This window comes from Dendrobium catenatum, unplaced genomic scaffold (genome assembly GCF_001605985.2).
Source record: "Dendrobium catenatum unplaced genomic scaffold, ASM160598v2 fragScaff_scaffold_1299, whole genome shotgun sequence".
NCBI classification, from domain to species: Eukaryota; Viridiplantae; Streptophyta; class Magnoliopsida; order Asparagales; family Orchidaceae; genus Dendrobium; species Dendrobium catenatum.
Genome location: NW_021319761.1, coordinates 163,531 through 177,593, shown reverse-complemented (window position 1 = coordinate 177,593; position 14,063 = coordinate 163,531). Strand labels below are relative to the sequence as shown.

The 14,063-nt window shown below is 32.4% G+C and overlaps 1 protein-coding gene across 1 annotated transcript; it reads right to left on the bottom strand.

The window, feature by feature from the left end:
- Positions 1 to 10,014: 10,014 nt before the first annotated feature.
- Positions 10,015 to 13,617, bottom strand: LOC110109442. Its single transcript, XM_020840510.2, has 2 exons — positions 13,367 to 13,617; positions 10,015 to 13,303 (listed from the first exon to the last, which is right to left on the bottom strand). The coding sequence occupies exons 1-2, from the start codon at positions 13,615 to 13,617 to the stop codon at positions 10,015 to 10,017; spliced, it is 3,540 nt and encodes a 1,179-aa protein (XP_020696169.2).
- Between the last annotated feature and the right edge of the window lie 446 nt (positions 13,618 to 14,063).

Below are 14,063 nucleotides of genomic sequence, written 5' to 3'. Positions count from 1 at the left end.
GTTTTCTAAATAATTTTTCATGTCTTTACTATTTAAGACTCCTAAAAACTGACTAAAAAAATGTTCTTAGAATTTTCTTTGAGAGAAAGAGTGAGAGTACTTTGGGAGAGTGATTGAGAGTGTGGATAGAGAGATTTTGCAAGTGAAACTTATTAAGTGTTCACAAGGTTGTCCAAAGGTGAGGATCTCTTTATAAGTTTGTCAAATATCTTCCTTACTTCTTTGAAGACGCTTGAGAGAAGATCTTTGGAGAAGATTTTGTTCTCTACAAACACTAGGAGGGTGTAAAAGGACAATAGTACTTTACCCACACTTAGAGGGTGTGAAAGGATGATGATTCTCTGCAAACATAAGGAGGGTGTGAAAGGATAATGGTTCTTTACTTAAACCAGAAGGTTATAAAAGGATGATGGCTCTCTACAAATATTAAGAGGATATGAAAGGATGATGGTACTCTGTTGCACCGAGGTTAGGTGGAAAAGAGGATAATTATAAGGAGTTCTCCGCCTTGCTGAGGGAGCAAAATGAGAGTCACTTAGGTATAGTACAATAACTAAAGAAGGAATCTTTAGAGAGTAGACATAGGTCTTGTTTGACCGAACCACAATAAACTTTTGTGTTGTTTTTCTATCTTTATGTTTATTTTCTACATTTTTATATTTTGCAAGTTTAAATTTTATGGTTGAAAAGTTATTTTGGAAAAACTCATTATTATGTTTTACTCTATAAAATTAGTTTTCTTAAACTATAAAGATATTTTTAAATTACTAATTCACATCCCTCTTGATTAGCCTAGGGATAAACTTAATAGGTCTAACAACCTATTCAGACTTTCAAGTGGTATCAGAGCCTACTTTTAAAATTAAAGGTTTAAATAACTTTTTAAAAATGATCATGGATACTTTTGGAAACCATAACACACTTGAAGGGAATTCGATCACTAGACCCCCATTGTTTGATAACATCCCTTTCGATTTTTGGAAAACACGTAAGTATACTTTTCTTCAATCGCTTTTCTATTGCATGTGGATTTTTATATAGGAAAGCTACACTAGACCAATTAGACTTCTAGAAAAAAAAGAATTGGCTCGGTTAAACGCTAAATGTTTAAACAATTTTTTCTATGCACTTAAATATGAAGACTATATGTGTGTCTCTACATATAGAGCTAGAAAAGAAATTTGGGATAGACTTTGTATCATATATGAAGGTTCTAATGAGGGGAAAAATTCTAGATTGAATATTTTGCTACACAATTATGAATTATTTTACATGAAACCAAATGAATCAATCACTGACATGTATATTTATTTCACACAAATTGTCATTTCATTGCATGCCTTTGGTAGGAAATTAACAAATGTTGAATAAAAGTCAATAATTTTTTTCATTTTTTGCCTACTACTTATGATGCAAAGATAACTATTATAACAAAATTAAATGACTTAAATGTTTTTTCTATTGACAATCTTCTTAGATCACTAATTATTTATAAGCAATGAGTGACTCCAAGACAAATTGATGCAGGTGAGAAGTGGAAGGAGAAAAACATAGCATTGAAAGTGGTTGACTCAAAGAGTGATCAGTCTCAGCTTAAGAATGAAGATGGCATTTTCTTGATGATAAGGCAATTCAGAAGTTTTCTAAAAAGGAAGCAAAGGAGACATCAACAATGGATTAAAGGTAAGTTCAACAAAAATGTTAAGGCTTCTAATGATGTAATTTACTATGAATGCAAGAAGCTTGGACGCATCAAATCTGAATGCCTGAATCTTAAAGCCAATCCTAACAAGGAGAAGGTTGACGAGAAAAATAGTGTAAAGAAGGGCAATTAGAGATTATAGAGAACATTTTGGGTCGATTCAGCTTCATATTTTTCAGAAACATAATTAAAGGACGAAGTCACGAAATTGTATTCAATGGCCGATAAGCTTGATCTGTATGATCAAAAAAAGGTAAGTGACTTAACCTATGAAGAGTTATTTGATATTTCTGAGAAAATTTATACAGCTTATAGGAAACTCAAAAAGATGCATGCTAGGTTGAGTAAAAAAAATTTAGAATTATAAAAAAAGGATGAAATCCTTAAGAAAGATCACGCACTGATTGATAACAACCACATAAAATTATTGGAAGAGTTTAATGAGTTGAATAACTAGCATAAACTATTTAAATCATCACATACTAAACATGAAAATAATTTTAAAACATTTATTGATGAATCTTATAGTAGAGAGCACTATTTGAAAGTTGTAAATGTTATTTTAGAAAGTGCTAACTCATTTTTTAAAGTGAAATTCAAAGTACATGAGGAAAACAGGATTCCACCCACACCTAAATAATTTTTCAATCCTGATCAGAAGCCTAAAATATCAGAACCTAGAAAAAGATAATTTAATATATATATATATATATATATATTGATAAATTTTTTTCTTGAAGTTAAATATTTTTCTTGTGGATTAGTTGGGCATATCTCACACACTTGCATTATTCATAGTAAAACTTATTTAGTATAGAGACCTAAGATACATAAGATAAATCATTTCAAATATACATCTAGATTTTTTTTCCAAGAGGAGAACCCAAACTTATTTTGGTTCCCAAGACTAACTTTTGATTATCTTATAGAAATTCTCACATACAATACCTCATGAGAGCATTTTGTACTTGGACAGCAAATGTTCGAAGCACATGATTGGAGATACGACACAATTCATATCATTGGAAGCTAGGAAAGAAGGCAAGGTTACAATGGGAGATAATAACACTGGGAAAGTGATAGGGATGGGTATAATTGGAAATTTAAATAATTTTTTCATTGAAAATATTTTTTTTGTTGAAGGCTTAAAGCATAATCTATTGAGTATTAGTCAACTATGTGATAAGGATTATAGTATAAAATTTTTTCCACTAGTTGCATAATAAGTCAAAATGGAATTAATGTTTTGTGTGGAATTAGGATAAATAATATATACATGTTTGATTTGAATTGTATTAAATCTTCTAATGCTTTTTTATCTCCAAATATTTCTTTGATAAATCATGGTTAATCATAAGAGACTTTGTTATGCTAGCATTACAAATATTAGGAAAATTACCCAAAAAGAATTGGTTAGAGGAATGCCCAAACTAGACATTACTAAATATCACCTGTGTGATGTATGTCAAATAAGAAAATAGGTGAAGACCTCCTTTAATTCCATTAAGGATCTTAGAACTAGCAAATCATTATAAATTATTCACATAGATCTTCTTTGGACTGGTTAGCACTGTAAGTCTAGGAGGTAAAGTGTTTGGATTTATGATATTTGATGATTTTTTAAGATTCACTTGGGTTAAATTTTTATTTCATAAGAGTTAATCATTTAAGAAATTTTGAAAATTTTGCACTTGGATTCGGAGGAAAATAGAGTGAAAGATTCTATAAATTCAATGTAATAATTGAGGTGAATTTGAAAATAAAAATTTGAACATTTTTGTAAAGAGAAAGGAATTTATCATAATTTTTTAGCACCTCGGACCCCTCAACAGAATTGGGTAGTAGAAATAAAGAACAAAATATTAATTGAAGCTGCTAGAGCCATGTTGACAGAATACTCACTTAAAAAATATTTTTTTTGTTGAAGCAGTTAGTATATCTTGTTATGTTTTAAATAGGATGAACATTATATCCAAATTGAATAAGAAATCGTATGAACTTCTTAAGGGAAGAACACCAAATTTATCACATTTGCATATTTTCGGATGTAAGGTGTTCATTAATAATAATGGAAAAACTCCTTTAAGAAAATTTGATCCAAAATCTATTAAAATAATTTTTCCTAGATATTCTAGAGTTTGAAAATCTTATAGAGTTTTTAACAAAAGATCTTTGGTAGTTTAGGAGACCATATATATTGTATTTGATGAATCTAGTACTTTTAAAGAGCCAAAGTTGGAAGAGGATCATATTGAAAATATCTCCCAAATAATTGAAAAGACAAATTTTGAAGAAGATGTAGGAAAAAGAAGACCCTTTGCCTAAAGAAAGAAAATTTTTAAGAATCACCATAAGAAATTTATTTTAGGTGAACCTAATGAGAGTCTTTGGACTAGGCATGGACTTAACAAAGAAGTGAACTATTATGATTTTGTAACGATGATTGAACCCATTAAATAAATAAAGTACTTTCAGATAAATTTTAGATTTTGACTATGTAGGAAGAATTAAATCAATTTGTAAGAAATAATATTTGAAAATTAATTAAAAGGCTTAAGGATCAAAGTATTATTAGAACTAAGTGGATATTTTAAAATAAAATAAATTAATCAGAATTTGTAATTAGAAATAAGATAAGATTTGTAGCCAAGGGGTATAATCAAATAGAAGGAATTGATTTTAAAGAAACTTTTGACCCTATAACCAAACTTGAAGTAATTAGGGTTTTATTAGCCTTTGCCTCTTTTAAAGATTTTAAATTATATCAAATGGATGTTAAGAGTTCCTTTCTGAATGGGGAGATATAAGAAGATGTTTATATTGAGAAATCTTCAGGTTTTGAAAACTTAAAATTCCCTAATCATGTGTTTAAATTGAAAAAGGCATAGTATGGACTAAAATATGCACATAAGGCTTGATATGAGAGGTTAAGCACATTCCTATTAGATATATATTTTATGAAGGGAAGTGTGTAAACCATCCTCTTTTTAAAGAAGATAGGAGATGACATACTCATTATTCAAATATATATTGATGACATCTTATTTGGATATATAAATAAAATTATTTGTGATGATTTTTCAAAAATAATGAGTAGTGAATTTGAGATGAGTTCGATGGAAGATTTAAGGTTTTTTTTTTTTATTTTAGCATAAAGTAAAATGATGAAAGAACTTTTCTTAGTTAATCAAATTATATTAAGGACATCTTTAAGAAATATGAAATTGATAATGTTAAACTAGTGACTACACTAATCAGTTTCTCAGTGCAGTTAGATAAGGATCCTACGGAAAAATCTTTTGATCAAAAGAAATGTAGAGGAATAATTGGATCATTATTTTATTTGACTACTAGCAGACCAGATATAATGTTCAGTATTTATTTAGTGCTAAATTTCAATATGATCCAAAGGAATCATATTTAACAGCAGTTAAAATCATATTGAGATATAATTTGGGAACTCAAAACTTAGGGATTAAGTATCCTAATCATAGCTCTTCTTTTTAAATAATAAGATATTCTGATTCAGATTTTCTAGGGTGAGGGTTGATCAAAAAAGTACATCTGAAACTTATCAATTTATCAAAAATACTTTAATTTTTTGATCTAGTAGGAAATAAAGTTTATTAGTCATATCTACTGCTGAAGCAGAATACACTACCTTATGTAGTTATGTGGTATAAATTCTTTGGTTAAAATAATAATTGTTTAACTTAGGATTTTTATTTGGTAAAATTATAATTTTTTGTTATAATAATAGTGTCATATGCATTTCAAAGAATCTTATTCAACATTCTAGAACCAAGCATATAAATATAAGGCATCACTTCATTAGAGATCAAGTAGCTAAGGGAGAAATTGAACTACATCACGTTGCTACTAAAAATACATTTGCAAATATTTTTACAAAACCGTTGGCCTTCTACATATTTAGCAACTTAAGAACTAGGTTAGGTGTGATTGATCTTAATGCTTAAATTGAAAATTCTGTAAAATTTGATTTGTTATGAATATGCATTTGTTTAATTTTTTCTATTTGTTTGTTTTGCTTATTTTTTTGTGCCAAGTTTTGCATTTTTTACTTTTGTTTTCTAATTTTACTTGAAGCATGTCATTGGATTTAAGGTGATTAATTTTGAGAACATTTTATAATCATCATGCCTTATTTTCTAAGTGTTCTTTTTGTATTGTATAATTTTTTTTTCCTATACAAATTATATAGTTTGTACATGATAGGTTTCTATGTTGAGTGTATAAAACTTAGTTTTTTATAGGAGTTCGTATTGTATGATGCATCATCATACTATATGACATGTAATGATTCTTCTATACAAGTGGGGATGGTTTTTTAGTTAATGTCAGTTATTGATTATAGATCGTATGTACGAAATCATATTTCATTTATATGGTCCTGTTGTTAGTTTTTATGGGGAACCAACCTAACCTCCATTAAATAATCTTATTATTATGATCATCCTAGATGAGTACATGTTCATCTATATGATCATATGGCCCTCCTCTAAAACAAGTAGGGATGATAAATTTTTATCCAAAGAGAATGAGGATGCCTACTTTATGTATTATGCTGCTAAAATCACCCCTTCTCAACTTCTCATATAGAGTGATATTCATTTCTCTATCATGCCCTTATTCGCTTCAACCCAACTTTTATTTATCCTGACTCTCATCTATGCCTACCATAAAGATACATTCCAATTTTTTCTACTGAACATGAGAGTAAATCAGGACAACACTAGGATTACCTCCTATGTTCTCAAGCAACAAGTAGAAATTATAAAGGACGATCAAGGCAACTTTCTCCACCTGAGAAGGGATTAGAGAGTATACTTTAGCCTCCAGAGCTAACTTTGATTGGTCCAAAATTAATAAAATTCTTAGAGGTGTTGCCCAAGTGAGTCATTTGTCTCATGTTTATACTCTCAATCAAAATGCTAGGATCATCCAACATGTTTTGAGAACCTCTATTATTCTAAAAGCTGGCGATCCCATTAACATGACTCCTCTTTTTTCCAAAGTCAATTATTTAATAATGACTAAAAAACTTTTTGATGAAGCCCAACTTATCATGGATTATATTTATAATTTTTTTTTAGATTAGACTTCCTTATCATAAGAGAAAGAAAAAATGTGTCTTTAGGATAACTAGTTGCTTATATCTTAAAAAAGAAGTACAATCTAATTCATCATGATCCTCCCACTGAACTCCCTATTTACTATACTGATGCCTCTTTTCAAACACTTTTTGGGCAGGATCAAAGTTCTAAGAGTGATGATTCAGAGGAAGAAGGGGGAGCTCCTACTCAAGCACCTTCACCTACACATGCACTTGACAAAAGTTTCTTCCAAGAAATGGTCCAATGCTTTGATAGATTGGATACTCATTTTGATCAATGCTTTGATCAAATTTTGAATCACTTAAATCATGAAGACATGGGTTGGATCCGAGGTCAATTTGACTTGGTGAACATAAATATAGCTACTATCAGTAGTTAGTTTTCAATATTTAACCAACCACCTCCTCCAGATCAGGGCCCCTTTGATTACTAAATGTACTTTTGTACTGTTATTGCTTATGAGTTTTTGTGTTTTCTATTGTAATGTTTCTCCTATGAGTTTAATGTTTTTTCATTTATTATTTTTAATTTCTGAGTTGATGTTAGTTGGATGATGTTATATGGAATGATATGAAATGAGAAATATGTTGTATGTGCTCTTTGATAATCAATGAAATGATGGAATATTATGTAAACTTGCATTGAATTTAATTTCTTGAAATGTTTGCGTTTTTAATGGAAAAATCTTTTGTAGTTGATCATTGAAATGGAATTCTCAATTGCTTTGCTCTACAAATTAATTTCCTTACAAAATTTAATCTTTCAAAATTTTAAATTAAATTATAACTACATGTAGATAAGGAGATCAATTTTATATTCGTATAGACAAACATATCTAAGCTATAATTATTACAAGATTGGTGTCTTATTATTTTTCTTTCTTTTTCAATATGTTTTTTTTATTATTAGTGGAATTTGAATTTTGATTACTGATATTGAAATGACCCAAAAAGTTTAAAAAAAAAAAAAGATGTAGAAAGTAGGAAAAAATAGAAAAGATGTGTAATGATTCACAAAGTGAAAAGAGGCATAAAATTAGCCCAAATAGAAAAGATGAACAAGGTGTGCCAAAAATATTTGAAAAGATGTGCAATGCCTTTTTTTTTTTTTGAAAATAAAAAGATGTGCAATGTCACCAATTGAAAACATTACATTGTTCTTTCCTTTATCATTCTATCTCTAATCCAAATTGATCTAATTAATAATAATATTCACTATTGAATTCAAAATTAATTAATCTTTATTTCATCATTTTTGTAATAATTATTTTTTATTTAATTTTTCTAGTATGAACAATGAACCTGATTGACTTTTCTTACCTTAATTGCTCTTTGATTTAAAAATTTAAAATTATTCCTTCTACTATAACAAAGTTAATATTGCATTTGTAATTTGTTTAAAAATCTTTTCTTCTTCAACTCTTTTGGTTTATCTATAGAAATGTTTCATTTCAAGTGTTTATTTCCTTTTTGTTATTGTCAAATGGAGGAGTCATTATATTATTTGATTGCTTGTTATGCGTGTATTGTATTATACTGTGTATGTTTTTGTTCGTGTTCATGTTTTTGTTCATGTTATTTTTATTTTTAGTACTTGAATCAATCATAATATTATTTAGGTTTTGATATGCGTGTGTTGTATTATGCATGTGTGTATGTTTTTGTTCGTGTTAATTTATTTTGTTCGAGTTGTTTTTGTTTTTAGTAGTTGTTATTTCTTTTTTTAATTTTTAGGTTTGTGTTTGATTATTTCTTTTTTAAATTTTTAGGTTTGTATTTTTTGATCTTCATGGGAGCCCCATACTTTTAGTTTAGATAATCATTTAGGGGGAGCTAAGGAGAAAATTGCTTTAAATGTTAACTCAAACAATAATTATTTTATCATCATAAAAAAGGGAGATTATTGCAACTTAGTTTTTATAACTATGTTTTTATATCATGTGTGCTTTTGATGATTCCAAAATATTATTATATTGATTATTATTTCTTCCAACATATATTAGAAATTTTATTTTGCTATTTGTGTGTACTAATATTTTAGAGAAATCATACTCCAAACTGCTTAAGGCTTCAAGATAGATTAAATTAGAGTTTATTATAATTAAAGTTTATACTTTTTATATTTTTCATGAGTCTGAGAGAGTGTGATTGTAATTTATAACCGTACACACACATTAGGAAGTGTATAAATTATAATTTTTAAATATAATTATACTGTATGATCAAGTATCATACAAGATGATTTTCTTAGAATGTTCCTCCCTAATAGAGTTAATTGAACCATGTTTTAAAAGTTTTCTAAGTTATGTTCATACTGTATGAAGTTACCTTCGTATAGATGACGTCTAGAGTACGAAATGACTACGTACTAGTTCATCCCAAACGAACTAAAAATTTTTGTAAACTATTTATATTGTGGGAACTTAGGTTTATACAGACAATGCCTAGAGTATGAAATGGGAGCGTATCATTTAGTCCATATGAATAGGTAAATTTTTTTAACTATTCGTACTATATGATCTTAGGTTCATAAAGATGATGTCTAGAGTAAAAAATGAAATAGTACATTTTCATACTGAATGAAGCATGATTTGATTAAAATTGATCATACTATATAATATGGGGTTCATATAATACATTATCTAGAGTGCAAAATTGATTTGTACTGAATCGTACTGAACAAATATGTTCAATTTTAAACTGATTGTACTATACATTTTCATTTCATAGACATGCAAATCAGAGTATGAAATCTATTTGTACAGGATCATATGATTAAAATTTTGAGTTGATCATACGTACAATGTGCAATTATACTGTACGATCCAGGATAATCAAATTGAAATTTTTAGTTTTCTAGATAGATTTTTGTGTCTTTACTATATAAGACTCCTAAGAAATGACTGAAAAAATCCTTTTCCAAATTTTATTTGAGAGGAAGAGTGAGAGTTCTTTGGGAGAGTGTTTAAGAGTGTGGATAGAGAGATCTTGAAAGTGGAATTTTTGAAGGGTCCAGAAGGTTTCCCAAAGGTAAGGATCTCTTTATAAATTTGTTAAATCTCTTCCTTACTTCTTTGAAGATGCTTGAGAGAAGATCTGATTCTTTGCCGACACAGCTGAATTCCTTCATTTTGCATTAAAATGAAATAAAACTATTACAAACTATCATCAAAGTAAGCTATACCCTATCACTCTCCTCCCTCAAAAAAGACAACAATATTGAGGGGAATTCACTATTATTCACATCAAAAAAAGTAAACTCATTCCCTAAAGCAAGGTGGGCACAAAAGTCAGCCACACGATTGCTATTCCTATGTGTATATTGAAAAAGAACCTGTTTAAACTCCTGAAGAAAAGTTGTATCCGGTCCTTCCACCCTACGATGGACCACATTCTGGCGATCGTTCAGCCTTTGCAGCCACCTGATTGCATTAATACAATCTCCTTCTATAATGATTCCATCCAGCGCAAACATCCAATCCATGAAAACCTCACGGATTGCCATTGCTGCCAACATTTTTGCCTGCAAAACATCCCAGTGTTCGGTCCTTCTCCCCGCAGCAACAACCAATTTCCCATAATGATTCCGAGCTATAACACCCAAGCCAACCTGATTAGAGGGAAGAAGTGCTGCATCAAAATTAAACTTCAACCAACCTGGAGGGGGAGGGCACCAAAGCTTGTGAGACGGAAACCCAAAGGGTTGATTAGTACCCCATTGCTCCAGCATTGGCCATTTAAATGGTTTTGGCAGCAAAGAGAGAACCGCAGCAGCAATAACAGAAGGTGATCTACACATATTATGGTGCTTCATATCATTCCGGGCTCTCCACACTTGATATACTGTATAACAGTAAATCCTTCCCATGCTAGGATTATTCTCAGCATACTTCAGCAATTCAACCTTTAGATCTACCAGGGAATTAACAATGGGCATATTAAACCCCCATTTGCAAAGAATTTCCATCACCTGCTTCAACTTAGTGCACGTGGCCGAGCAATGATCTAAATTCTCCTCCTCATTACATCCCCACGGGCATAGATATGTATCAGCTAAAGTCCTTCTATTCAACCAGTGAGTGGTTGGAATGGCAACCCTCAATAGTCTCCACCAAAAGAAATGTTCCCGTGGGTGCAGTTTCAGTTGCTTCAACCAACTAAATTCATAGTTCCCTTTCTCCTCACTATCTCTATAAGCCATTGCCGCAACTGTCATACTCAACCTAGAATAGATGAGCTCCGGGTTATCCTCCTGACTCTCAGTGGAGATATTAATGGCTAAGATACGTTCAGCCATATTATTCCCAAAATAATGCTTAACCATCTCTACATTCCACTGAAACGAGTTATTCAGCAAGTTACAGACCTTCATATTTTCCACTTCTTCAATGTTAATAAATGTTGGCCACTTAGCAATATTATAATTCATAATCCACACATCATGCATCACATCAATTTGGCTTCCATCCACAATGTTCCACCTGAGGATCGGTCTCAACACCTTAGCACCATCTTGGATCACCTTCCAAGTAACAGAGACTTTCTTCCCATGATCATATTCACATAACTTCATACCATACCTTGCCATCAACACCTTGTAAAGAATAGAATCCTTATTCTGAATGAGATCCCACACCACCCGTGCACGCAAGGCTCCCTTCCACTGAGTAAGACAATGAAAGCCAAGCCCCCCAAACTCCGTCGGTTGGCACAATTCCTTCCACCCAACATAATGCATCCCACGGCTGCTAACATCTTTCTGCCATAAAAACCGCCTCCCCATTTTTTCAATAGCCATAAGAACTCCATTAGGAATAGAAGTATGGGTCATAGCATACATAGGAACAGATAACAATGAAGTTCTAATCAAGAGAGCCCTGCCAGCAAGTGAAACATGTTTTCTGCCCCAGAGGTTGATCTTCTCAAATGCAATTCTCATAATTTTGGAGAAATCAGCCCCATTCAGCCTCCTCATGACAAGAGGAAGGCCAAGGTATTCTAGGGAATCAACCTTTTTATATCCCATCATTCTAGCAATCATCCTCTTCCTCCAACTTGGGCACTTTCTGTTAAAAAGAATAGCAGACTTGCCACAATTAATCTTATGTCCAGTCCAACAACAATAGTCTCCCAAAAGATCCATAATCTGACCGGCATTGCACCTGCTAGCTTCTGCAAAAATAAGGATATCATCAGCGTACAGCAAGTGAGAAATACTTACTGTGTTCCTAGCCACCTGAACTCCAAGCTGCACTCCACGCTGTTTAAAAGATTTGGGCAGAAGCTCAGAGCAAAGGATAAACAAATACGGCGATAAGGGACATCCTTGTTTCAGCCCACTCTTAGCATCAATCCACCTTGTCCTGTTCCCATTCATCAGCAAAGTGAACTTTTGCTGAAAAATACACTGCATAACCCAAGTGATAAATCTCTTCTTAAAGCCCATCAAATTCATAACTTCCTGCAGTGTTTCCCATGACATACAATCGTAGGCCTGCTCCATATCAATCTTCAAAGCCATAAGTCCAGATTTCTGGTTAGAGTACATAAACTTACTCATCATTTCCTGTGCCATCAGCCCATGACTGGATATAGATCGACCTGGAACAAAAGCCCCCTGCTCCTCACTAATGATAGTACTCAGCACAGGTTTTAGGCGGTTAATCAATACTTTAGAAACAATCTTATAAAAGGATTGAAATAAACTTATCAGCCTAAACTTTGATGGCATATTAACATTCTCCATTTTTCGAATTAACACCACAAGGGTTTCCTTCCAGCTCTGGCACATCACATTAGTGGCAAAAAAATGCATAATAACACTAATCACATCTTTCTTTATAATCTCCCAATAAAATTTCAAAAAGGAGGAGGTTATACCGTCAATCCCTGGCGCTCTGTTACTGCCCATACTAAACACAGCTTGACGGATTTTAGACTCAGTAATTTCAGCCTCCATACTATCACTGTACTGCGCAGGAATCATATCATGGTTACCGAATTCAGGCCAATTAGCCAGGGAAAACTGCCTGTCTCTCCATTTCAGCATGAAGAAATTCCAAAATTCCTCCTGAATAAGGTTCGGATCAACAATCCTCTCCCCATTAGAATTTACAACTTCTATGATACGATTACCTCGTCTCCGAGCAGACGCAAAGGAATGGAAAAAATGCGAGTTCATATCACCTTCATCAATCCATTTGTCTTTCGCTCTCTTCTTCCACCAGGTTGCAAGCCGAGCTAGAGTAGTGTTCAACTCAATTGCCTTCAATCTGAGCTCTTGTTCCTGTTCCTCATTCAGCCCATTAGGAGAACAATCCACCAGTTGAAGCTCCTCCATACGGCTCTCCAGAGAAATTTTCAGCTCATTAAGTTCTTTCAGTCGGTTACGACTCCAAAAGAACAAAGCCTTCATAGTTCTGCTACACTTGCAATTCACCACCTCATCAGGCATTCCAAAGTCCTCCCTGTTCCAATTCTTCCAAACAAGCCTCCAAGTGACAGGTTAAGTCATCCATATATCTTCAAACCTTATCCATCTGTTCCCAGGTCTCGATTTCTCAGCAAAAAGGTTCACCATCAATGGACAATGGTCTGAAGTCAGCTGAACCAAATGTTTAACAACTGCAACCGGTGCCTGTCTCAGTCCTTCAGAATTCATTAGAATTCTATCAAGCCTCACCCAAATCTTGCTTAGCCCAAATTTATTATTAGACCATGTATATTTGGGACCCAAAAATCCCAAATCATGTAGATCATTATCTACCATGAACTGAGCCATCTCTTGAGCCCCCACTGAGAAATTAAATCTCCTCCCACCCTTCTTCTCGCTTTGGTTTAAGCAGCAATTAAAATCTCCCCCCACAATCACAGGGAGATCAGAACAAACCAACGACTAATAGTATTCCACAGCAACCGTCTGCTATGATAACTTTTACTAGCATATACCACAGCAACCGTCCACCTTTGCATATTAGGGAAAGTAAGATTCCCAATAAGGACCTGCTCCTTGTTGCCAATAACTTCAAACTTAGCAACATTCTTCTTCCACAAGGAAATCAATCCTCCAGATCGACCATTCGCAGGGGAATGAAAAAAATCCCATTCATTCCCAATCAAACGATCTACCTCGAGTCTGCTCATGTCCATCACCATGGTTTCAACCAGTCCCACAAAACAAACCTCATTGTTACCAACAAGGTTACGCAGCTAATAGCTCGTTTGTTT

Excerpts from the sequence above, each read along its gene's own strand:
- LOC110109442 (XM_020840510.2), bottom strand. The coding sequence starts at position 13,617 with ATGGCTCAGTTCATGGTAGATAATGATCTACATGATTTGGGATTTTTG. Across the intron at positions 13,304-13,366 it reads CCTGGGAACAGATGGATAAG|GGAGGACTTTGGAATGCCTG; the intron begins GTTTGAAGATAT and ends GAATTGGAACAG.